General features: G+C 47.5%; 1 protein-coding gene across 1 annotated transcript in view; it reads left to right on the forward strand.

The window, feature by feature from the left end:
• Positions 1 to 26,124, forward strand: part of LOC126293230 (uncharacterized) — a 167,858-nt gene that overhangs the window by 103,356 nt on the left and 38,378 nt on the right. Inside the window, 5 exon segments of the mRNA XM_049986351.1 lie at positions 3,106 to 3,244; positions 3,326 to 3,420; positions 8,351 to 8,799; positions 11,912 to 12,037; positions 25,563 to 25,739. Of these exon segments, the coding sequence (XP_049842308.1) occupies positions 3,106 to 3,244; positions 3,326 to 3,420; positions 8,351 to 8,799; positions 11,912 to 12,037; positions 25,563 to 25,739 (986 nt within the window).

Consider the following 26,124-nt stretch of genomic DNA (forward strand, 5'->3'; position numbering starts at 1 on the left):
GCTCTCCTGGTTGTTATGATGGTATTCTTGACCAAGCCGCTACTATTGGCATCACGAGGGTGAGTGCACCCCGAAAAATGGCAACAGTGCATGGCGGCCTGCATGGTCGTCCATCCAAGTGCCGGCCACGCCCGACAGCGATTAACTTCGGTGATCTCACGGGAACCGGTGTACCCACTGCGGCAAGGCTGTTGCCGTTGTAGCCAAATAATACTTAACAAAAAACAAGACGGGACTCTGAATCACAACTCTATGAAAGCTCTTTCTTTTCATTACATGAGTATAAAGTACGAACTAATGTATAACGACGCCTGGGAATACTGTCATGTAGCTAGCGAACTGTCTTCATCCATTAATCCAATGAGGATGGAACTCTGAATAACTCACAGGAAACGCTAGAAATCCAGCATGAGCTCAAATAATTTATACTAGAATACTTGGAGGCTACCATTAATAAATCGTTCTGTTACACTATTGTATCTCGAAGTCCACGTGCATCAGCATGTTTTCGCAGGTACTTAAGATCTAACAAGACCAAATACTCGGGGCCTCATCTCTCTTGGTTGGCCTGACGGTTTTACTTTTGGATTATGGGTGTCCTCATTGCCTAACCTTGGTGAAAGTTCCGAAGGAGGTGAGGCTCTCTAGTGACATTCAGATGCCGCACCCCGGTTCCAAATGCTCAGATCTGGCAGACCGGAGAGTGAGGAGGCACTGATAAAATGTTCACTCCGCCTGTCGGAACCTCTCGCATAGTAATCCATTGCAGGTCTTTAGTCGGTAGTGTATTGGGTCGATGCATGGTAGATATTTGTTTAGCAAAAGTAATAGAAGGCAGATTTCAGACTACCTAACAGATCAAAACGAAAATTTCTGTTCCGACACTGACAATGTTGAGTGTTTATGGAAAAAGTTTGAGGCAATTGTAAAATGCGTTTTAGACAGGTACGTGCCGAGTAAAACTGTGAGGGACGGGAAAAACCCACCGTGGTTCAACAACAAAGTTAGGAAACTACTGCGAAAGCAAAGAGAGCTTCACTCCAAGTTTAAATGCAGCCAAAACCTCTCAGACAAACAGAACCTAAACGATGTCAAAGTTAACATAAGAAGGGCTATGCGTGAAGCGTTCAGTGAATTCGAAAGTAAAATTCTATGTACCGACTTGACAGAAAATCCTAGGAAGGTCTGGTCTTACGTTAAATCAGTAAGTGGCTCGAAACAGCATATCCAAACACTGTGAGATGATGATGGCATTGAAACAGAGGATAACACGCGTAAAGCTGAAATACTAAACACCTTTTTCCAAAGCTGTTTCACAGAGGAAGACCGCACTGCAGTTCCTTCTCTAAATCCTCGCACAAACGAAAAAATGGCTGACATTGAATTAAGTGTCCAAGGAAAAGAAAAGCAACTGGAATCACTCAACAGAGGAAAGTCCACTGGACCTGACGGGATACCAATTCGATTCTACACAGAGTACACGAAAGAACTTGCGCCCCTTCTAACATCCGTGTACCGCAAGTTTCTAGAGGAACGGAAGGTTCCAAATGACTGGAAAAGAGCATAGGTAGTCCCAGTCTTCAAGAATGGTCGTCGAGCAATTGCACAAAACTATAGACCTATGTCTCTGACGTCGCTCTCTTGTAAAATTTTAGAACAATTTTTTTTCCTCGAGTGTCATTTCGTTTTTGGAAATTCAGAATCTACTCTGTAGGAATCAACATGGATTTCGGAAACAGCGATCGTGTGAGACCCAACTCGCTTCATTTGTTCATGAGACCCAGAAAATATTAAATACAGGCTCCCAGGTAGATGCCATTTTCCTTGACTTCCGGAAGGCGTTCGATACAGTTCCGCACTGTCGCCTGACAGACAAAGTAAGAGCCTACGGAATATCAGACCAGCTGTGTGGCTGGATTGAAGAGTTTTTAGCAAACAGAACACAGCATGTTGTTATCAATGGAGAGACGTCTACAGACGTTAGAGTAACCTCTGGCGTGCCACAGGTGAGTGTTATGGGACCATTGCTTTTCACACTATATATAAATCACCTAGTAGACAGTGTCGGAAGTTCCATGCGCCTTTTCGCGGATGATGCTGTAGTATACAGAGAAGTTGCAGCATTAGAAAATTGTAGCGAAATGCAGGAAGATCTGCGGCGGACAGGCACTTGGTGCAGGGAGGGGCAACTGACCCATAACATAGACAAATGTAATGTATTGCGAATACATAGAAAGAAGGATCCTTTATTGTATGATTATATGATAGCGGAACAAACACTGATAGCAGTTACTTCTGTAAAATATCTGGGAGCTTGCGTACGGAACGATTTGAAGAAGAATGATCATATAAAATTAATTGATGGTAATGCGGGTACCAGATTGAGATTCATTGGGAGAGTCCTTAGAAAATGCAGTCCATCAACAAAGGAGGTGGCTTACAAAACACTCGTTCGACCTATACTTGAGTATTGCTCATCAGTGTGGGATCCGTACCAGATCGGGTTGACGCAGGAGGTAGAGAAGATCCAAAGAAGAGCGGCGCGTTTCGTCACAGGGTTATTTGGTAAGCGTGATAGCGTTACGGAGATGTTTAGCAAGCTGAAGTGGCAGACTCTGCAAGAGAGGCGCTCTGCATCGCGGTGTAGCTTGCTCGCCAGGTTTCGAGGGGGTGCGTTTCTGAATGATGTATCTAATATATTGCTTCCCCTTACTTATACTACCCGAGGCGATCACTAATGCAAAATTAGAGAGATTCGAGCGCGCACGGAGGCTTTCAGACAGTCGTTCTTCCCGCGGACCATACGCGACTGGAACAGAAAAGGGAGGTAAAAACAGTGGCACGTAAAGTGCCCTCCGCCACACACCGTTCGGTGGCTTGCGGAGTATAAATGTAGATGTAGATTTAGAAGCTAGAGTGCCCTGTTCTGGATGGAGCTGGATGAGTCTCTCCCTGCTTCCTTTTACACTGGTGGGTCCGTCTCTCTTGACATCTAGTGGCCAGTTCGGCATTACACGGGGGTGTCTGGATGCTTCTGACCAGACAGTGTACAACTTATTACTGTATTACGTAGTCTCCATCAGGTCGTTAAACTGTCGGCAGCAGCCACTCCTGTGGGAGCAGCCGTCTCCGGGGACTCGACCTCGTCCCAGAAGACGTCGTCGCAGCGCTGCACCAGCAACAGCCACACGGCCACCACGACCACCACCACGACCGCCGAAACGGCCAGCTTCGCCGACCGACAGCACCACCACCACCAACAGCAGCAGCAGCAGCATCATCATCATCAGCAGCAGCAGCAGCAGCAACAGCAAGCCAAGTCCGTGGCGCCCACCCCAGTCACTGCCAACAACACCATCGAGGGCGAGCGTTCCTCCAGTCCGGCCTTTGAGTCCGATGAGGACAGCAGCACCAACATCGGTACGTCTGATCCTCGCATATGCTGTTTGTTTCCCTCTTCCTGTCGCTGGTATGGGGCAATCCGCTAACATTCTGTAACTCCTACTAATCTCTTCATCTCAGATAATCACCTACCGTCAGTGTCCATGATCATTTGTTGTACGATGGTTGTTACATTCGTCGATTATTGGAAGTTGAAATAAATGAGAAGGGTATTTAAAAAAATTAATACATTATCAAAGTTACTTACCCTCACCACTGTCGCATTTGTCGTACCGTTGGACAAGTTTTTCCCTGAAGACCCAATAGCGCCGACCGACCGCCGTGTCATCCCCACCCGAATGGCGTCACTCGATGCAGATATGGAGGGGCATGTGGTGAGCACATCGCTCTCCCACTCGTTGTCAGCCTTCATGACTGAAGCCGCTACTTCTCAATCAAGTAGCTCCTCAACTGGTCTCTCAAAAGCTGAGTGGACCCTGCTTGCCAACAGCGCTCGGCGGACACGAATGGCTACCTATCCCTGTGCAAGCCAAGCATGACAGTGAATTTTTCCTAGATTTCCTTCATAAAATGTTGCCGCCAATGAAATGAAATGAGAAATATTTTGTATAGACCATGCTGGACAACTTTGATGAGGGTTAAAGACTGCATTGTTTAAGGGGGAAGGACGTCAAAAGGGGCCGACTTGGAGCAGGTGAGGCATCACAGGACATTTCAATTTCCAGTGTCTATACTTTTACAAATTAATTCATCAAACTTCGTCAGCATCACCAGGAAGGATTCAGGATTCACACTCATTGCAGGGGAAGTTCGAAAACATAACAAACATAAATTTGTTTACGTGCGAAATTTCATCATTTTTTTCACATACTAATAGCTGCAATTGTTGCTATTGGTGTTGCTTCATAAGTTAGGGAGATTCTTCGATGAATTTTGCACAGCATACATATCATACTCACAGGTGTATGAAACTCTAGAATTTATTTAATTTATGAAAAAACGAATGAACTGTTATATTTTAAACTTCTTGTTTAGAAAAAAACACAAATTTTATTGTTAATTACGTCAATTTTTACCACAGTTTTTAATAATTTGGAAAATTGTAGAGTTTCATACGCCTTTAAGTATGGCTTGTATGCTATGCAAAATTCATCGAAGAATCTCTCTAATTAATGAAGAAAAGTGTACTTACAGCAACAAATTTTGCCATTAGTAAGTGAAAAAAATGAAGAGATTTCACATGTAAAAAAAATTATTTCGTATGTTTTCGAACTTCCACTGCTAATGTTGCGCAATCAAGAATCCTTGCTGGTCATGCTGACAAAGTTTTATGAATTTATTTGTAAAAGTATAGACAGAGGAAATTAAAATGTTCAATGGTGCCTCTCCTGCTCCACGTCTGCCCGATGACGTCCTACCCCCCTTAAGAGGTAGCTGCACTATTTTATTTTTACTAAGACGACCGATTTCGATCACCAATCGGACCTGAAGATAGTTTTATTTATGACCCAAATCGGTCGTCTTTAATAAAAAAGTAAAACTGGAGTGAGTTTCGATGCTGCTTTGAAGCTCTTCGTTACTTTGGATGGTCTGCACTCATAGCCACTTGTTTAGCTCACGGACTGTACAGCAAGTGGTCGGAAATGTCCCATTGCAGTTTGCTCAAAGGGTCGTTGGGCTGAACCATTACTGAGAGGACAGACTTTATCAGTGCACCAGAACAGTTCCAGAATTAAGCATGTTTCTTCTTCCGTTTTTAATCGCTTTTCGCTCATTCTTCCATAAACTTCTGCTGCACTATTCCCTTCTGTTTGTAGGGAGCGATTAACAGATTTCAACTCCTGTCACAGTTCATTGACCGAGCGGTCTGAGGCGCTGCAATCATGGACTGTGCGGCTGGTCCCGGCGGAGGTTCGAGTCCTCCCTCTGGCATGGGTGTGTGTGTTTGTCCTTAGGATAATTTAGGTTTAATAGAGTGTAAGCTTATGGACTGATGACCTTAGCACTTGAGTCCCATAAGATTTCACACACATTTGAACAAACACAATTCATTGGCTGCCACATTTTATGAAAGGGACATTGGATAGTTGGTTCTCAGGTACGACAATTGCGTCCATTTTTACGGTGATTACGTCAAGAAGTAAAGACAACTGTGCTTAACTTTTTAGTTATTAAATATGTTTTGATCTATGCTTTTATTTATGGCTTATCGGAAGCTGAAAAAAGAGGGCTCTTGTATATACACACCTGGAAATTGAAATAAGAACACCGTGAATTCATTGTCCCAGGAAGGGGAAACTTTATTGGCACATTCCTGGGGTCAGATACATCACATGATCACACTGACAGAACCACAGGCACATAGACACAGGCAACAGAGCATGCACAATGCCGACAGTAGTACAGTGTATATCCACCGTTCGCAGCAATGCAGGCTGCTATTCTCCCATGGAGACGATCGTAGAGATGCTGGGTGTAGTCCTGTGGAACGGCTTGCCATGCCATTTCCACCTGGCAATTCAGTTGGACCAGCGTTCTTGCTGGACGTGCAGACCGCGTGAGACGACGCTTCATCCAGTCCCAAACATGCTCAATGGGGGACAGATCCGGAGATCTTGCTGGCTAGGGTAGTTGACTTACACCTTCTAGAGCACGTTGGGTGGCACGGGATACATGCGGACGTGCATTGTCCTGTTAGTATGCAGTCCTGATTGTGGCGCTCACCTGCCAGCGGCAAACACGCATACGACCATCATTGGCACCAAGGCAGAAGCTACTCTCATCGCTGAAGACGACACGTCTCCATTCGTCCCTCCATTCACGCCTGTCGCGACACCACTGGAGGCGGGCTGCACGATGTTGGGGCGTGAGCGTAAGACGGCCTAACGGTGTGCGGGACCGTAGCCCAGCTTCATGGAGACGGTTGCGAATAGTCCTCGCCGATACCCCAGGAGCAACAGTGTCCCTAATTTGCTGGGAAGTGGCGGTGCGGTCCCCTACGGCACTGCGTAGGATCCTACGGTCTTGGCGTGCATCCGTGCGTCGCTGCGGTCCGGTCCCAGGTCGACGGGCACGTGCACCTTCCGCCGACCACTGGCGACAACATCGATGTACTGTGGAGACCTCACGCCCCACGTGTTGAGCAATTCGGCGGTACGTCCACGTGGCCTCCCGCATGCCCACTATACGCCCTCGCTCAAAGTCCGTCAACTGCACATACGGTTCAAGTCCACGCTGTCGCGGCATGCTACCAGTGTTAAAGACTGCGATGGAGCTCCGTACGCCACGGCAAACTGGCTGACACTGACGGCGGCGGTGCACAAATGCTGCGCAGCTAGCGCCATTCGACGGCCAACACCGCGGTTCCTGGTGTGTCCGCTGTGCCGTGCGTGTGATCATTGCTTGTACAGCCCTCTCGCAGTGTCCGTAGCAAGTATGGTGGGTCTGACACACCGGTGTCAATGTGTTCTTTTTTCCATTTCCATGAGTGTATATTCCAACCTTTGTTTCCCATTACAGTTTCTACCATCTACAGTACTACTGAATTTTTCCCTGATGCCTTAACACATGTCCTCCCATCCCGTCCGTTCTTCTAGTCAGGTTTTTCTTCATTCGCACGTTATCTTTTTGTTTTTGGTCATGTCCTTGCGCAACCATAATTCTACAAGTAACATGGGACTTCTTCTGCCTTTCTTATCTGGACCAAACGCGTTTCATTTTATTTAAACTGTCTTCAGCTTACAGTTTTGTGAACAATTGACGATCGCATTGCGCACGATCTAAACAAAGTACTCCGGCCGCGGTGGTCTCGCGGTTCTATGCGCGCAGTCCGGAACCGTGCGACTGGTACGGTCACAGGTTCGAATCCTGCCTCGGCCATGGATGTGTGTGTTGTCCTTAGGTTAGTTAGGTTTAAGTTGTTCTAAGTTCTAGGGGACTAATCACCAGAGCAGTTGAGTCCCATAGTGCTCAGACCCATTTGAACCATTTTTTTTTTTTAACAAAGTACACGGAGTGAACTTGGCTATGGAAAAATGTGAAAATACGGCGTGTGAATGAAGTGTGTTAAAAATCGTGCGCCTGTCTGTACTAGAGCTAGAACCTTAATTAAAAGGGAAGCATCTGAGAACCCATACAGTCACAAAACACGGAATAACTGTCATGTTACTTGTTTTTCTCATGTTCCTTTCCCCGTCTATTGTGCCCAGCACTTTCCCATTTCTTACCTTATAGTGCACCTGGCTTTTAGCAACTTTCCGTAACACTACATCTGCAAATCTTTAAATCCGGAGTCCATGGTTCACGTCCAATGCTGCACTCTAGAGGTGTTTAGAGAAAAGTAATTTTCACATGTGGTAACTGTCTGATAACAGTACCTTAGTACGGTAAGGCATACTCTCGCTGTCTGTACTAGATTCGTTTTTATGTCCCCCTTGCGTCATACATCATAAAATTTTATTCTTTCCTGGATGGCATTTCCTACGCGGCCCCTAATTTTAATGTTAAGTTTCTCACTACTGTCGCCCGTGCTACTCCTCAGCCCTATCATATTTTTTTCGTATCCTCTTCATTCGAAATCTGTGGCGTGTAGTCCGTTCATTCAGTTAAACTTATTATCATTCCTACATTCACAGAGCCGTTACGTAGACAGGAGCGACACCACCAGCAGTCGACCAGTGGTGTAAACGCCCAGAAGATGACACCGTCGTCGGGTTGAAACCGGTTGGTGGTGTAATAATAATGAATGCGATTTAAGACTCTTTCTGATTAATTGATTAATCATACTAATCGCTACTCCATCTCCACAACCACGTTGTCCAAAATCCAAGTGAGTGTGTTGAGCAGCATGTGGCCTGTCAATCTTCTGTACCGCCTTCCTCGCCGGTTTAAAGGCTTTATAGAGGCTATAGTCGCAAGGTTAATGTCCCGGTTCGCGTGCTGTGCTCAGGCCCGCCGCCGACGCCGTGGCGCGGGGCGCAGAACCACCAGCCGAAGCGGTGCTCGCTGGCCAACCTGGTGGTGCAGACTGGCGCCAGCGTGGCGGCGCTGCCCGCCTTCAACGGGCAGGCGTGCGTCGCGCTGTACCCGGTGGGCGGCCGCACGGCGCCGCCCATGCCGGCCCACCTGTCCGGACACCCCCAGCAGCCCCAGCAGCAGCAGCAGCCCCAGCAGCAGCAGCTGGCCCAGATACCCGAGGCGTCCTCCGGCGGCGGCTGCAGCCTGCTCGACACGGACAACCCGTCCGCCGTGGCCGAGCTGTCCGTGAGGACGCTGACGCCGCTGCTGCTGGCGCAGCCCGCCGTCGCGCCAGTGCCGCAGCCGCTCTCTCCGTCTCCCCAGCAGCAGCAGCTCACTGGCGCCAGTCCCATCCCGCCGCCTGCTGCCTTCCAGACAGAGGTATCCGCTCCACACATCCACTGTGCGCTCTGCGTGCTGCGTCACTCCCATTTTCTATGAGACTTCGTTATCCGTCTTGGCAACATTACCACCACCAGACGCCGCGCGAAGTGGCCGCGGGGTTAGAGGTGCCGTGTCACCAATTGCGCGGCCCCTCCCGCCGGAGGTTCGAGCCCTCCCTCGGTGGTGGTGGTGGTGGTGGTGGTTAGTGTTTAACGTCCTGTCGACAACGAGGTCATTAGAGACGGAGCTCAAGCTCGGGTTAGGGACGGATTGGGAAGGAAATCGGCCGTGCCCTTTCAAGGGAAATCACGGAAAACCTAAATCAGAATGGCTGGAGACGGGATTGAACCGTCGAGTCCAGTGTGCTAACCACTGCGCCACCTCGCTCGGTCCCTCCGTCGGGCATGGGTGTGTGTGTTATCCTTAGCGTAAGTTAGTTTAGTAAGTGTGTAAGTCTGGGGAGTGATGATCTCAGCACTTTGGTCCCTTAGGAATTCACCTCCCTCCCCCATCCCAAGACCCCAAGACACACACACACACACACACACAACCACCCCCTCCCCCCCCCCCCCCCACACACACACACACCAGCAGACCCCGTTTTACATCTAACTAGGCACTGTACACTACTTCACAATTGCTGAGGAACAGAGACGGTGTTGGACAGATAGAATCATAGACAATGATGGCCGTCATGAAACAGTACGGACCACATAGAGGTGGGGCCCTATATTTGTAACGAAAAATAGTACAGATTTAATAAGATTCCTTTAATTTACGTCTATGCTCACAAACTTTTTGTTAACAGTTTACAGGTTTCGGTCTTTAATGACCATCATCAGATCTTTTTTATAAAAACAAAGTCCTAATGTATTGCAGCCATAGTCGCATCGTCAAATGTTAAATGCGGAATTAGCACCAGCATCGTCAAATACATATAAATAACATCACATGTACCTGTTAAAAGCGGAATCAGCACCAACATCGTCGATGTTATTTATATGTATTTGACGATGCATCGTCAAATACATTTAAATAACATCACATGGACTCCCATGCTTCTTGACAGAGCGCAGGGGAATGACGCGGGAGACCCGCACCGCCGTACTAGGCAAGGTCCTAATGGAGGTGGTTTGCCGTTGCCTTCCTCCGACCGTAATGGGGATGAATGATGATGATGTAAACGACACAACAACACTCAGTCACCCCGGGCAGGTGAAAATCTCTGACCCCGCCGGGAATCGCACCCGGGACCCCGTGCTCGGGAAGCGAGAACGCTACAGCGAGACCATGCGTTGCGGGCTACATAATATATATTGTAATAAAATGTATAGCCCATGACTGTCCCAATGCTTAAAAGAGAATCATGTCAAAATTTGAAATAAATCGGTCAAAAACTTTTCGAGGCACTTTGCCAACAACATTTCCCGATTTAGGTATATATATGCACTGTGTGATCAACAGTACCCTTGACACCCCCAAAAACATACGTTTTTCATATAAGGTGCATTGCGCTGCCACCTACTGCCAGGTACTCTATATCAGCGACCTCAGTAATCATTAGATATTGTTTAAGAGCAGAATGGGGTGCTCCGCGGAACTCACGGACTGCGAATGTGCTCAGGTGATTGGGTGTCACGTGTGTCATACGTCTGTACGCGAGATTTCCACACTCCTAAATGTTCCTAGGTCCACTGTTTACGATGTGATAGTGAAGTGGAAACATGAAGGGACACGTAAAGCACGAAAGCGTACAGGCCTACCTCGTCTGTTGACTGACAGAGACTGCCGACAGTTGAAGAAGGGTCGTAATGTGTAATATGCAGACATTTATCCAGACCATCACACAGGAATTCGAAACTGCGTCAGGACCCACTGCGAGTACTACGACAGTTAGGCGGGGGGTGTGAACATTTGGATTTCATGGTCGAGCGGCTGCTCATAAGCCATACATCACTCCACTAAATGCCAAACGACGCATCGCTTGGTGTAAGGAGCGTAAACATTGAACGATTGAACACTTGAATAACGTTGTGTGAAGTGGCGAATCACGGTACAGAATGTGGCGATCCGATGGCAGGTTGTAGGTATGGCGAATGCCCGGTGAACGTCATCTGCCAGCTAGTGTAGTGCCAACAGTAAATTTAGGAGGCGGTGATATTATGGTGTGGTCGCGTTTTTCAGGAAGGGGGCTTGCACACCTTGTTGTTTTGCGTGTCACTATCACAGCACAGGCCTACATTGATGCTTTAAGCACCTTCTTCCTTCCCACTGTTGAAGAGCATTTCGGAGATGGCGATTGCATCTTTCATGACGATAGAGCACCTGTTCATAATGCACGGCCTGTGGCGGAATGGTTACACGGCAGTATCATCCCTGTAATGGACTGGCCTGCACAGAGTCCTGACCTGAATCTTTAGGATGTTTTGGAATTCCAATATCGTGCCCGGGCTCACAGACCGACATCGATATCTCTCCTCAGTGCACCCCTGGGCTGCCATTTCCCAAGAAACCTACCAGCACCTGTTGAACGTATGGCTGCGAGAGTGGAAGTTGTCATAAAATCTAACGGTGGGTCAAGATCATACTGAATTCCTGCATTACCGATGGAGGGCGCCACGAACTTGTAAGTCATTTTCAGCCAGGTGCCCGGATACTTTTGATCACATACTGTACGTTTATGAGATTACAGTGAAAACTTTTGATGTAAAGCGGTCAAGAACATTTCGATACTTTTGTTAAAAACCTATAGAACTACCTGTGTTCATGCAGCATCGTGAATATTTCTACTTTTCTTTAATTGGGAACGCCATACTGCCAGCGTGTAGGCCCTCTCCCTGTTAGCCAACAGCCAAGCTCCCCACTGGCAAACTCATTCAGAGTGAGATGGGCTCGAGGTAATATTACCGTCGCCAGCGAGTTACGAACGAGTGCTATGAGGAGGCGGGACTATTCCTTCCAGGTGGAGCCGACGCCGCCCCCGCCGCCGACGCCCGCCGCCCTGACGGCGCCGGCGGGGCTGTCGCTGTTCCCCGCCACCGGAGGCGGCTCGGCGTCGGGCAGCTCCTGCGGGTCGCCGCCGCTGCCGCCCGCGCTGCCGCCCCCGCCGCCCCCACGGGCCCGCCCCCGCAGCCTGCTGGTGGCGGCGGCCCAGTCGCTCTGCTCCGCCACCTACGACATCCTGGTGGGGCTGGACGGCGCAGACCTGCGGTACATGGACGAGAGCTCCATCACGGTATGCCATTACTTGGTAATCCTTAAACAGTAGAGCTGCGTATACAAGCACTGATCTAAGCTCATTTATTCCTAATTTTGCTATTTCGATATGTTAATCAAAAATACGGAACAGGTACCAAAAAGATAAGCGCCATGACGGTCCCACCTTTACTGAATTATGTGTACACATAGCAATAATAATGTGGTGTGGTTCAAAGGCCTAGCGCAAGTCTTTCTATTGGCGTCTTGCGTGTCCCTAGAGTAGACTACTCCACCTATCCAACCTGGGAAAGGAAACCTAAAGTTTGACGTGAAAACTGAAATACCCTATGTAGCACCTCCTTTTCTTTTCTCCCAGTAACTCACCTAAAAATCTTAAATAAAATATTTGATTCTAGCGTTACTGAGGATGAGGAACTGGGGAATATGAATCGCCCACAAGCTTCACTTTAAGTTTGCATTTATTGCAACACAACCAGTTAAAACTGACTTCTTAAGTAACAGAACCCAGTACGTTGTCCTCGATGGTGAGTGTTCATCGGAGGTAAGGGTATCATCTGGAGTGTCCCAGGGAAGTATAGTAGGTCCGCTGTTGTTTTCTATCTACATAAATGATCTTTTGGATAGGGTGGATAGCAATGTGCGGCTGTTTGCTGATGATGCTGTGGTGTAGGGGAAGGTGTCGTCGTTCAGTGACTGTAGAGGGATACAAGATGACTTGGACAGGATTTGTGATTGGAGTAAAGAATGGCAGCTAACTCTAAATATAGATAAATGTAAATTAATGCAGATGAATAGGAAAAAGAATCGCGTAATGTTTGAATACTCCATTAGCAGTGTAGCGCTTGACACAGTCACGTCGATTAAATATTTGGGCGTAACATTGCAGAGCGATATGAAGTGGGACAAGCATGTATTGGCAGTTGTCGGGAAGGCGGATAGTCGTCTTTGGTTCATTGGTAGAATTTTGGGAAGATGTGGTTCATCTGTAAAGAAGACCGCTTATAAAACACTAATACGACCTATTGTTGAGAACTGCTCGAGCGTTTGGGATCCCTATCAAGTCGTATTGAGGGAGGACATAGAAGCAATTCAGAGGCGGGCTGCTATATTTGTTACTGGTAGGTTTGATCATAACACGAGTGTTACGGAAATGCTTCAGGAGCTCTGGTGGGAGTCTCTAGAGGAAAGGAGGCGTTCTTTTCGTGAATCGCTACTGAGGAAATTTAGGGAACCAGCATTTGAGGCTGAGTGCAGTACAATTTTACTGCCGCCAACTTACATTTCGCGGAAAGACCACAAAAATAAGATAAGAGAGATTAGGGCTCGTACAGAGGCATACAGGCAGTCATTTTTCCCTCGTTCTGTTTGGGAGTGGAACAGGGAGAGAAGATGCCAGTTGTGGTACGAGGTACCCTCCGCCACGCACCGTATGGTGGATTGCGGAGTATGTATGTAGATGTAGATGTAGAAAACACCAATAATTACGTGTTGTAATTGTTTAGGTAGATCACTGCTGTACTGACAACAATCTACACAAAATAGATTAAGGCTTGCAAATTTAGAAATTTTAAATTCCACGAAAATTAGGGAATAAACAGTTCAACTGGAGAACAAGTTGGTTCCGATTTGACTGGTATACATTGTAGCACTGGAACACTTCGACGAGATACATCGTAGAACAAGGAAAACTAAGCAAATTCACGTGTAACAGGAAGCCGCATCAGTTAATTTAATTTGAGAGTGATATTTCAGTGGGCTTACTCAAACACTAAATAAGACAGGATAAATCTAGCCCCATTAAAAGGGGCATATACGTTAAATCATGGTAATATCACAATAACTTTAAAGATACCATAAGAATGATTTTAAAGTATACAGGCTTCTAACACAATTCTGTTTCACCCTGAACAATTCAGCATATAAAAGGGTTTGCAAACTATTCTTAAAACCATCACTTTGGAATCACACTGGCCGTGTAAAACCAAGTTAATAAACTCGACCACAGCAAGTAACCCTGTAGAGCTATATAAAACTATCATAAGATCAAAGGAATCCTAATGGACCAGCGCTGGCCTAAAGCTAGCTTGAAAAATTAAACCCCTCCCTAAGGCAGAGGCAGGTAAAGAAAGGATAAGATTGACCTCAGCAAGGTGCTAAACTCATTAATTGAAGCGATTGGCTGAAGAACAAACAGGTCACGATAGAAATCACAACAGCCATCAGGGGCGGGGCAACTGAAACGGCATATAGGAAGAGACCCGCCAATAAATCTTTGCAGATTACGGGCATTCACACTTCCAGAACAGGGGTAGAAAATACAAGACCTTGTAGTCACTCAAGAAATGGGAGGACTGGAATGAAAGTTACTATTAATTAACCTGAGTAATGAATTAGATATACCCCATATGACTGTTGGTGAGTGCTAAGGCACTTAACAGACCATCAAGATGACATAACACGGACTGCAATTTTACTTCTGCCAGCTTCAGAATTTGAAAGAGTATTCCTGTCAAAAATGGTTCAAATGGCTCTGAGCTCTATGGGACTCAACAACTAATTTCATCAGTCCCCTAGAACTTAGAACTACTTATAACAAACTAAGGACATCACACACATCCATGCTCGAGGCAGGATTCGAACCTGCGACCGTAGCGGTCGCACTGTTCCAGACTGAAGCGCCTAGAACCGCTTGGCCACACCGGCCGGCGAGTATTCCAGTCAACATTGTCAAAAGCTTTTTCTAGGTCTACAAATACTAGAAACTTAGATTTGCCTTTCCTTAACCTATCTTCTAAGATAAGTCGTAGGGTCAGTATTGCCTCACGAGTTCCAACATTTCCACTGAATCCAATGTGACCGTCCGCGAGGTCGGCTTCTGCCAGTTTTTCCATTCGTCTGTAAAGAATTCGTATTATTATTTTGCAGCCGTGACTTATTAAAGTGATAGTTCCGTAATTTTCACATCTGTCAATACCTACTTGCTTTGGAATAGGAATTATTATATTCTTCTTGAAGTCTGAAGGTATTTCTCCTGTCTCAGACATTTCGCTCGCCAGATGGTAGAGTTTTGTCATGGCTGGCTCTCCGAAGGTTATCAATAGTGCGTACTTCCGGAGCCTTGGTTCGACTTAGGTGTTTCGGTACTCTGTCAAATTCTTCACGCAGTAACATATCTCCCATTTCATGTTCATATACGTCCTCTCCCATTTTTATAATATTTCCCTCAAGTATATCGCTCTTGTCTTGAACCTCTACATAGTTCTTACATCTTTCTGCTTTCCCTTCTTTGCTTAGGACTGGTTTTCCACCTGAGCTCTTGATATTCGTGCTGGTGATTCTCTTTTCTCCAACGCTCTCTTAAATTTTCCTGTAGGTAGTGTCTATCTTAGCTCTATTGGTATATTCCTCTGCCTCCTTATATTTATCCTCTAGCCATCCTTGCTTGGTCATTTTCGCTTCCTGTCGATCTCATTTTTGAGACTTTTGTATTCCTTTTCGCCTGCCTCATTAGTGCTTTTTTATATTTTTTCCGTTCATCAGTTAAATTCAATATCTCTTCTGTTACCCAATGATTTCTATTAGCCCTCATCTCTTTACCCACTTGATCCTCTGCGCCCTTCACTGTTTAATCTCTCAGAGCTACCCACTCTTCTTCTACTGTATTTCTTTGCTGTATCTCTAAATGATACACTGCAAATGAGGTGCTGATTGACTTTCCATGGTGACAGTATCTCGTCTGGAAAAATACTTCGGCGTTCGACTTCACGCAGCAGTAGTAAAGGCCACATGATAGCAGAAAACTCGGTCTACATAATCTGCCGAACAAATTTATTCTAGAGTTCCTTAAATTCCAAGTTAAACATTTAACTTCAAATTCTCAGTCGACACCTCATTTTTCTGTACATGGTTGCGAGCATCATTCAAAAGCACATCAAACGTTTCTCTGTTTATTTTATCTCTCGCTTGTCGACAAATTATTTCACAAAACATGTGAGCGTCTGCCATTACTTTCTGTTTTTTTTTTTTTTCAGTCAGTATATATTTTACAGGCGGCTAGTGACAGATACGGCGGTTTTCAGGCAGCACATGGGGTCTCTAGAGTTCGCCTCTCCACCAGACGTCTGCCGCGGTTTTCATCTGCTGCGACAGTTGGCAGGCCTGTCTAGAGTTTCTCTCTCTCCCCCCAACTCCCCTCCTGCCACGCTACGTCTCGCTTTCCACAAGCCGGATAAAAGGGGATAAAGGGTTGCAACCCCTCGCTTACATCTCCCTACCCCATCCCCCACCCCAGACCACCAACTCTGCATCCCCACCCCTTGGCACACGGCAAAATGTTCCGCTTTTTATGCCCCGTCGTCCGCCTTTACGACCCATTAAAATTTTCGTTTACCGGAAATTTAACTGCTTATAAACCGAATGCGGCCGTCTTTTTAAGTCGCCGGCGCACGTTCGCCGGGCGAGCAAAGCAAAATTATTTGCCGCATAGCAATGCTCTAATGCGCCCCTGTTGCTTTTCTAGTTTACTGCATTCATTAAGGAGATGTGCCATCTAGCGTCTTAAGTCGTTGACTAAAATCCGCATTGCCGTACACGCCCCGCTCTCTGTAGCTGCAATATAATGCTGCGGTAATTTGGAGTCGATAACATCACAAGTTTAGGAGCACGTCATCGTATCGATGCCAATACATTGTCTGAATATTTTTCGTCGGTGTTACATTGTAAACAGTGTGATAAAATTTCGAAACCCAAACTAATTACCTCAGGGCTATTTGGTCGCAAGCAGGGGATGAGTACCGATAAAAAGCGACACTTTTCGTGAGTTTAATGTTCCGCCGTAACGACGCCATTAGAGACACGACCAGGAGCTCAGCAAACCAAAGCCAACAGCAATAGTTCCGCTATCATACCGAACTCACAAGCAGAAGATGAAAAGATAAAGTGTGTGGGGTTAGTCAACGTGTAATTCCGTATGCAAAGAGAGATAAAAATCTAATAATCGTGGGCGAATGGAACGGAGTAGCTGGAGAAGGTATAAGTCACACAGTTTCGAGAGTATGTGGGTTCGACAGTAGGAATGTGAGAGGGAAATGATTCAAATGGCTCTGAGCACTATGGGACTTAACATCAGAGGTCATCCGTCCCCTAGAACTTAGAACTACTTAAACCTAACTAACCTAGGGACATCACACATATCCATGCCCGAGGCAGGATTCTAACCTGCGACCGTAGCGGTCGCGCGGTTCCGGAATGAAACGCCTAGAGCCGCTCGGCCACCGCGGCCGCCGACTAATGGAGTTCTGCAATGAATTTCGCCTAGTAATAGCGAATAAACTGTTCTAAACGAACAAGGTATACTTGGAAAAGGCCTGCAGACACGGGAAGGTTCCAGGTGGAATACGGCAGAAATCAGCTTCTGGATTCTAAAGCATACCGAGGAGCAGATAGAGACTCAAATCACAATTTAGTAATGATGGAGAGCAGATTGATGTATAAGAGAATCGTCCGGAAGAAACAGTGTAGCAAGAAGTGGGATACTGAAGTGCTTAGTAATGATGAAGTGTGTTCAAAATCTCCTGGCTCCTTAGGCCGCATCACATTTCTTCAAATAATCGACGATTCTATCCCTCTGCAGAGGTATTCTTCAGGAACTACTTTTCAGTACATCGTGGGAGTGAACAGTGATCAATGTGTTACAAATATTTACTACCAGAAACAGCTCTAATGGTTAAAATGGCTCTGGGCACTATGGGACTTGACTTCTAAGGTCATGAGCCCCCTAGAACTTAGCTTCTTAAACCTAACTAACCTAAGGACATCACATACATCCATGCCCGAGGCAGGATTCTAACCTGCGACCGTAGCGGTCGCTCGGTTCCAGACTGTAGCGCCTTGAAGCGCACTGCCACTCCGGCCGGCGAAACAGTCTTGTTCACAATTTATTTATTACAGTGACCGGTTTCGACCACTACTGTGCTCATCTTCAGACGAATGAGTAAGAACCTCCTTCTGGTGGTAAATATTCTTCAGGATCCTGTGGCGTCCACTGTAGACTGAGTACACACAAGGTGCTTAAGAGGATCCCAGCAAAGAGGCCAAAGCATCGATTCTTTGAACAGATATGTCACTTATAATGGGGCTTCAAATAATAACGAGAGGTACAAAAAGTAAGTAAACTGTTTATTGTTTCAAAATTTATCGGCACAACTACTGATATACAATGAAGAGCCAAAGAATCTGGTACACCTGCCTAATATCGCGCAGGGCCTCCCAACAGCACGCAGAGGTGCCACAGCACTACCATCAACTCTCCAGAGCTGACCATAAATACGTAAGTCTACGACGGGGGAGGGTCTGGGGGGAGGGCGGGAAGGAGGGAGATGTCAACTCCACGTTGCAAGACATCCCAGACACGCTCAGTAATGTGCATGCCTGGAGAGTTTGGTGGCCAGCGGAAGTGTTCTGGAACCACTCTGTAGCAATTTTGGACCTGTGGGGTGTCGCATTGTTCTGCATGGATTTGCCCCAGTGCGTAGGAATGCACAATGGACATGAATGGTTGCAGGTGATCAGATAGGATGCTTATGTATGTTTCATCTGTCAGAGTTGTATCTAGACGTATCAGAGGTCCCTCTCCAACTGCACACGCCCCACGCCACTACAGACTCTCAACCAGTCGTATGGAGGGTCCATGGCCTCATGAGATTGTCTCCATACCCGTACACGTCCATTCGCTCGATACAATTTGAAACGAGACTCGTCCAACCAGGCAACGGGTTTCCAGTCATCGACAGCCAAGTGTCGGTGTTGGCGGGCACAGGCGAGGCGTAAACCTTGTGCAGTCATTAAGGGTACTCGAGTGGTCCTTCGGCTCCAAAGCCCGTGTAGATAATGTTTCGACGAATGGTTCGCACGCTGACACTTGTTGATCGCCCAGCACTGAAATCTGCAGCAATTTATGGAAGGGTTGCCCTTCTGGCACGCTGAACGATTCTTTTCAGTCGCCGTTGATCCCGTCCTTGCAAGATCTTTTTCCGGCCGCATTGATGTCGGAGATTTGATGTTTTACCGGATTCCTGATATTCACGGTACACACGTGAAATGGTAGTACGGGAAAATCCCCACTGCATCGCTACCTCGGAGATGCTGTATCCCGTCGCTCGTGCACCGACTATAACACCGCGTTCAAACTCACTCAAACCTTGATAACTGCCGTTGCAGCAGCAGTAACTGAACTAACAACTGCAGCAGACACTTGTCTTATGTAGTTGATGCTGACCGCAGCGCCGTATTCTGCCTGCTTGCATATCTCTGTATTTGAATACGCATGACTACACCAATTTCTTTGGCGCTTCAATGTGTAGATCTATATTACAGAGTGGCAAGTATTGAATCAACCAGTTGCAGTGACCAAGCCTGAATGAATGCAAGTTGTATGCTGCGCCTGCATTCCTCGCTGTAGAGGAGGGAGTCAGCGAATTAGAGGGAGAAGTCAGATCGCTTACCTAGTAACGGATGGACGTGGAAGGGTATGGAGACACCCTCATGAATCCATGGACCCTGCATATCAGTAGGGGACTGTTCAAGTTGGTGGAAGCCTCGTAATGATTGGGACATGTGACGTTGGTGTGGTAAGGGCCTCTGAAACGTCTAGGTACGACTCTGACAGGGGACATGTATATACGCATTCTGTCTCATTACTTGCATCCAATTATGTCCACTGTATGTTCCGACAGACTTGAGCAATTCCAGCAGGACAATGCGACACCCCACACGCCTAGAATTGCTACAGAGTAGCTCCAGGGACAATCTTCTGAGTTTAAACACTTACGTTGGCCACGAAACTTCCCAGACATTAACATTATTGAATATATCTAGGATGCCTTGCAACGTGCTGCTCAGGAGAGATCTCCAACCCCATGTACTCTTACGGATTTATGGACAGAACTGCAGGATTGATGGTGTCAATTTTCTCCAGCACTACTTCAGACATTAGTCGAGTCGATGCCACGTCATGTTGCGACACTTCTACGTGATCGCTGGGGCGCTACATGATATATAGCAGGTACACAAGTTCCCTTAACTCTTCAATTTATATAGTCATATGTAACCGCTGTATTCACATTTAATTGCCCTGTATGTCTAAATTAAATAAGACAATACAGGGTGGTTACATTTAAACTTCAGCTACTTGAGCTTCATAGATTTTCCTGAGACCAATACCAGAAGTTTTGCTTATTAACATTGCCAGTTATAAAAGACTTTGTCTCGGGGACATCACCTGCTGCCGACGAAGCAGTGGTTTAGGATGTCTCTGCAAGAATGCTATTGCAGCTCTTGAATCCGTTTCGCCTATCAGTGTGTTTCAAATCTCGAAACAGATGCAGTTCCCGATAGGCAATCACTACTGGTCCGTCGCAGTGGCTACTAACTCACCGGGGCATAACACGTAAGAATTAATTTACCAACGAAACTAACCAAAGAGCCGTGTTTTGTGAAGTTATTCTATTTAGACAACAAGTTTCGACATCTTAGTTATGCTATTTCCAGGCCCCGAAGCACTCCACTTATAGAGAAACAGATACACTCCTGGAAATGGAAAAAAGAACACATTGACACCGGTGTGTCAGACCCACCATACTTGCTCCGGACACTGCGAGAGGGCTGTACAAGCAATGATCACACGCACGGCACAGCGGACACACCAGGAACCGCGGTGTTGGCCGTCGAATGGCGCTAGCTGCGCAGCATTTGTGTACCGCCGCCGTCAGTGTCAGCCAGTTTGCCGAGGCATACGGAGCTCCATCGCAGTCTTTAACACTGGTAGCATGCCGCGACAGCGTGGACGTGAACCGTATGTGCAGTTGACGCACTTTGAGCGAGGGCGTATAGTGGGCATGCGGGAGGCCAGGTGGACGTACCACCGAATTGCTCAACACGTGGGGCGTGAGGTCTCCACAGTACATCCATGTTGTCGCCAGTGGTCGGCGGAAGGTGCACGTGCCCGTCGACCTGGGACCGGACCGCAGCGACGCACGGATGCACGCCAAGACCGTTGGATCCTACGCAGTGCCGTAGGGGACCGCATCGCCACTTCCCAGCAAATTAGGGACACTTGCTCCTGGGGTATCGGCGAGGACCATTCGCAACCGTCTCCATGAAGCTGGGCTACGGTCCCGCACACCGTTAGGCCGTCTTCCGCTCACGCCCCAACATCGTGCAGCCCGCCTCCAGTGGTGCCGCGACAGGCGTGAATGGAGGACGAATGGAGACGTGTCGTCTTCAGCGACGAAAGTCGCTTCTGCCTTGGTGCCGATGATGGTCGTATGCGTGTTTGGCGTCGTACAGGTGAGCGCCACAATCAGGACTGCATACGACCGAGGCACACAGGGCCAACACCCGGCATCATGGTGTGGGGAGCGATCTCCTACACTGACCGTACACCTCTGGTGATCGTCGAGGGGACACTGAATAGTGCATGGTACATCCAAACCGTCATCGAACCCATCGTTCTACCATTCCTAGACCGGCAAGGGAACTTGCTGTTCCAACAGGACAATGCACGTCCGCATGTATCCCGTGCCACCCAACGTGCTCTAGAAGGTGTAAGTCAACTACCCTAGCCAGCAAGATCTCCGGATCTGTCCCCCATTGAGCATGTTTGGGACTGGATGAAGCGTCGTCTCACGCGGTCTGCACGTCCAGCAAGAACGCTGGTCCAACTGAATTGCCAGGTGGAAATGGCATGGCAAGCCGTTCCACAGGACTACACCCAGCATCTCTACGATCGTCTCCATGGGAGAATAGCAGCCTGCATTGCTGCGAACGGTGGATATACACTGTACTACTGTCGGCATTGTGCATGCTCTGTTGCCTGTGTCTATGTGCCTGTGGTTCTGTCAGTGTGATCATGTGATGTATCTGACCCCAGGAATGTGTCAATAAAGTTTCCCCTTCCTGGGACAATGAATTCACGGTGTTCTTATTTCAATTTCCAGGAGTGTATTTCGATACTTGCATTACTGGAGCCGTTAATAAACTAATTACGATATGGGTAACCAACTTCATGGGAACTATGTTTAGACTTTGTGCTGCAGGACTTGCGTTGTTAGCAGTGTTAGTATCGTGACTTGCCATTAGTCTCCGGAACTGGTACGGTGACGTAGGGTTGAAACACAAGTACCAGTGTACATTACAGTCGCAGACAGTCAACGTGGCGACAATGTGAGCAGGGCTGAATTCATAATACTGATTTATCAAAATAACAGCAATAGCGCTGCTGCTCTTCGTGAATATCGCCTCGGCACAGGAATACGGAGAGGTCCTCTTTCCGTACTGGCGTCGAAGAACGTAATTCGGCGAATTAGCTGGCAATCCGCACATCAAGATCATCAATTTTGATCCTGCGTGACTCCTGGCTGTGGACTGGCCTCAAGGACAGAGTTTATTAACGGGACACAAACATACGTCGAATTTTGAAAATGAACAGAGTAAGTAAAGTAGCTAACGTCCCACCTGAGATGTTTCAGGCAGCGATAGAGCGGTTCCAGGTTGTTGTCACAGAGAGCATCGTTTGTAACCTGGAACGTAAACATGCTACGCAAATAACGAACGTTAACCTCTCATATAGAAATTGAAGCGTGTTTCTTTCAATGGTTTATATATTATTTCACTTTTGAATGTCCTTATAAATGTTCCCACAAACTGTCGTTGTTCCACGATCACTTATGGTGACCTTGTCAATTCGCAAATGTTTAGTTACAACCACCCCATAAACGCAGGGGCAGTATTGTACACGTTAATTGGGAAAAGCCGATTAAGCTTTATTTCTGCATATTTATTACTGTATGTGCGATACAGATAGTAGCTTGGTGTTTATTAATAAAGAACGTTTCCACCTACCGCTTTGATATGCTTTTGAATACGTTGTGGCAGAGATTCGACCACTTTAGAGCAAATGTTTCGTATTTGGTCATCATGAAACTAGACTTTTACCACATATACTAACATGCATTCTTTTGTTGAACGGTCTATATTACCAAGACGCCTTTTAACAATACACAAATTCTCAGCGAGATGTATCTCTCGTGACTTACCAGACAACTGAAGCACACTAATGTAGTTTCCTTCCAAGAACGTCTTGACTATTTTAGAAGTGTGACACGGGGCACATCATGTGGAAATACACTCCTGGAAATGGAAAAAAGAACACATTGACACCGGTGTGTCAGACCCACCATACTTGCTCCGGACACTGCGAGAGGGCTGTACAAGCAATGATCACACGCACGGCACAGCGGACACACCAGGAACCGCGGTGTTGGCCGTCGAATGGCGCTAGCTGCGCAGCATTTGTGTACCGCCGCCGTCAGTGTCAGCCAGTTTGCCGTGGCATACGGAGCTCCATCGCAGTCTTTAACATTGGTAGCATGCCGCGACAGCGTGGACGTGAACCGTATGTGCAGTTGACGGACTTTGAGCGAGGGTGTATAGTGGGCATGCGGGAGGCCGGGTGGACGTATCTCCGAATTGCTCAACACGTGGGGCGTGAGGTCTCCACAGTACATCGATGTTGTCGGCAGTGGTCGGCGGAAGGTGCACGTGCCCATCGACCTGGGACCGGACCGCAGCGACGCACGGATGCACGCACCGCCACTTCCCAGCAAATTAGGGACACTGTTGCTCCTGGGGTATCGGCGAGAACCATTCGCAACCGTCTCCATGAAGCTGGGCTACGGTCCCGCACACCGTTAGGCCGTCTTCCGCTCACGCTCCAACATCGTGCAGCCCGCCTCCAATGGTGTCGCGACAGGTGTGAATGGAGGGACGAATGGAGACGGGTCGTCTTCAGCGATGAGAGTCGCTTCTGCCTTGGTGCCAATGATGGTCGTATGCGTGTTTGGCGCCGTGCAGGTGAGCGCCACAATCAGGACTGCATACGACCGAGGCACACAGGGCCAACACCCGGCATCATGGTGTGGGGAGCGATCTCCTACACTGGCCGTACGCCTCTGGTGATCGTCGAGGGGACACTGAATAGTGCACGGTACATCCGAACCGTCATCGAACCCATCGTTCTACCATTCCTAGACCGGCAAGGGAACTTGCTGTTCCAACAGGACAATGCACGTCCGCATGTATCCTTTGCCACCCAACGTGCTCTAGAAGGTGTAAGTCAACTACCCTGGCCAGCAAGATCTCCGGATCTGTCCCCCATTGAGCATGTTTGGGACTGCATGAAGCGTCGTCTCACGCGATCTGCACGTCCAGCACGAACGCTGGTCCAACTGAGGCGCCAGGTGGAAATGGCATGGCAAACCGTTCCACAGGACTACATCCAGCATCTCTACGATCGTCTCCATGGGAGAATAGCAGCCTGCATTGCTGCGAAAGGTGGATATACACTGTACTAGTGCCGATATTGTGCATGCTCTGTTGCCTGTGTCTATGTGCCTGTGGTTCTGTCAGTGTGATCATGTGATGTATCTGACCCCAGGAATGTGTCAATAAAGTTTCCCCTTCCTGGGACAATGAATTCACGGTGTTCTTATTTCAATTTCCAGGAGTGTATTCTTCCACCACTTTCAAAGGTCTGTAGGAATGGCACAAGCGTGCAACTAAGGATTTTCATATATTTCGTTGAAATCATCGTGCCATCAACTGGGGTTAGTACCCCAGGCCCACTTGCTATGAAAGAACCGCAAAATATTGTTGATGGTGGTGGTGGGGGGGGGAGGGAGGTTGAGGTACTTCACAGTCCGTTGAAGATGCTGTGTTCTGATGGATACTTCGCTTGAAAAACACTTGCTCTGTATCCTATGACAATGAAATTGACTTATCACTTCAAATTATACGTTTCAGTTATTGTAGGACCAAGATTTACATTTTTTGGCACATGCCAACGGTATTTTTCTTCACGTCAGGTGCTAGCAACTGCTTATTTATTGGCTTTAGTGCGCTCCATTCACGATCAAGAAGCCTACGCTGTACCGTTGAAGACCAAATTTCAGCCTGCAGCCAGTAATTCTCTCAGAAAGTCCCAGACTTGTAAGGATGAATCATGCTGTTTCTAAGCAGAGTTTTGTTGCATGTAGAGGTGGTTTTACGTTTTCGTCCGTACCTGACTTTTCTGTTTGGAGACAATGGAGCAGTATCACTAATTCCTCTAGTATGTCTTGAAACACTAGACTTTCCAACACCAACAACAGAGGAAATGTCTCTTACAGTGTGTATGCGAAGAGCAACAAGTTTTGCCCGCTTCTGAGCTGAAATTTCCCTTTTAACACAAGCAGAAAGTTCTCCTGTCGAGAACACAGGAATAACACACGCTTTTGCTTATTGTTTGTAGTCAAGGCAACAATAGTCCGTCAAGAGTCCAACAACTGGAGGGATAAACTGGTTAAAACTAAGAAACTTCAATTCTTTGTAAAATATGTACATGACTGTAGGTCTCATACTATGCACGTAATGTTGAGGATGGAGCTGTAAGAGAACCCTCTCCGTTACTGGTGCTGTGAGCTGACACCCAGCTATGTGACCTGCAGGTGCCGTCTCCGGCGTTCGAGTCGCCGCCGACGTCCTCTTCTCTGGGGCTGGCCCACGGGGGCGGCGGCTCCGCCTCCACGGCGCCGCCGTCACCTGTGCACTTCTGCACTTCCGCCCCCGCGCCCACCCCCCAGCTGGGGCAGGCGCCGAGCATGTCGCTACTGCACGCGGCGCTCGTCCGCGCGGCCACGCAGCAGCAACAGGAGTTGATGCAGCAACAGCAGCAGGAACTGCTGCAACAACAGCAACAGGAACAACATCAGGAGCAACAGCAGCAGCAACAACAACAACAACAACAACAACAACAGCTGTTGCACCAACAACAGCAACAACTGCTGCACCAGCAACAACTGCTGCACCAGCAACAACTGCTGCTGCACCAACAGCAACAACAGCAGCATCAACAACAGCAGCAGCAACAGCCAGTGCTGAGACAGGTATTGTATCTCTAATACATTACTCCTCCTCATTGTAGATAAAATGGTCCTACTGCTATTAATCTTAGATTCAACGTAATGGCAAGACTGTGTTCATAACGCGCAAACAATATTGATTGATATA

This window comes from Schistocerca gregaria, chromosome 10 (genome assembly GCF_023897955.1).
Source record: "Schistocerca gregaria isolate iqSchGreg1 chromosome 10, iqSchGreg1.2, whole genome shotgun sequence".
Taxonomy (NCBI): domain Eukaryota; kingdom Metazoa; phylum Arthropoda; class Insecta; order Orthoptera; family Acrididae; genus Schistocerca; species Schistocerca gregaria.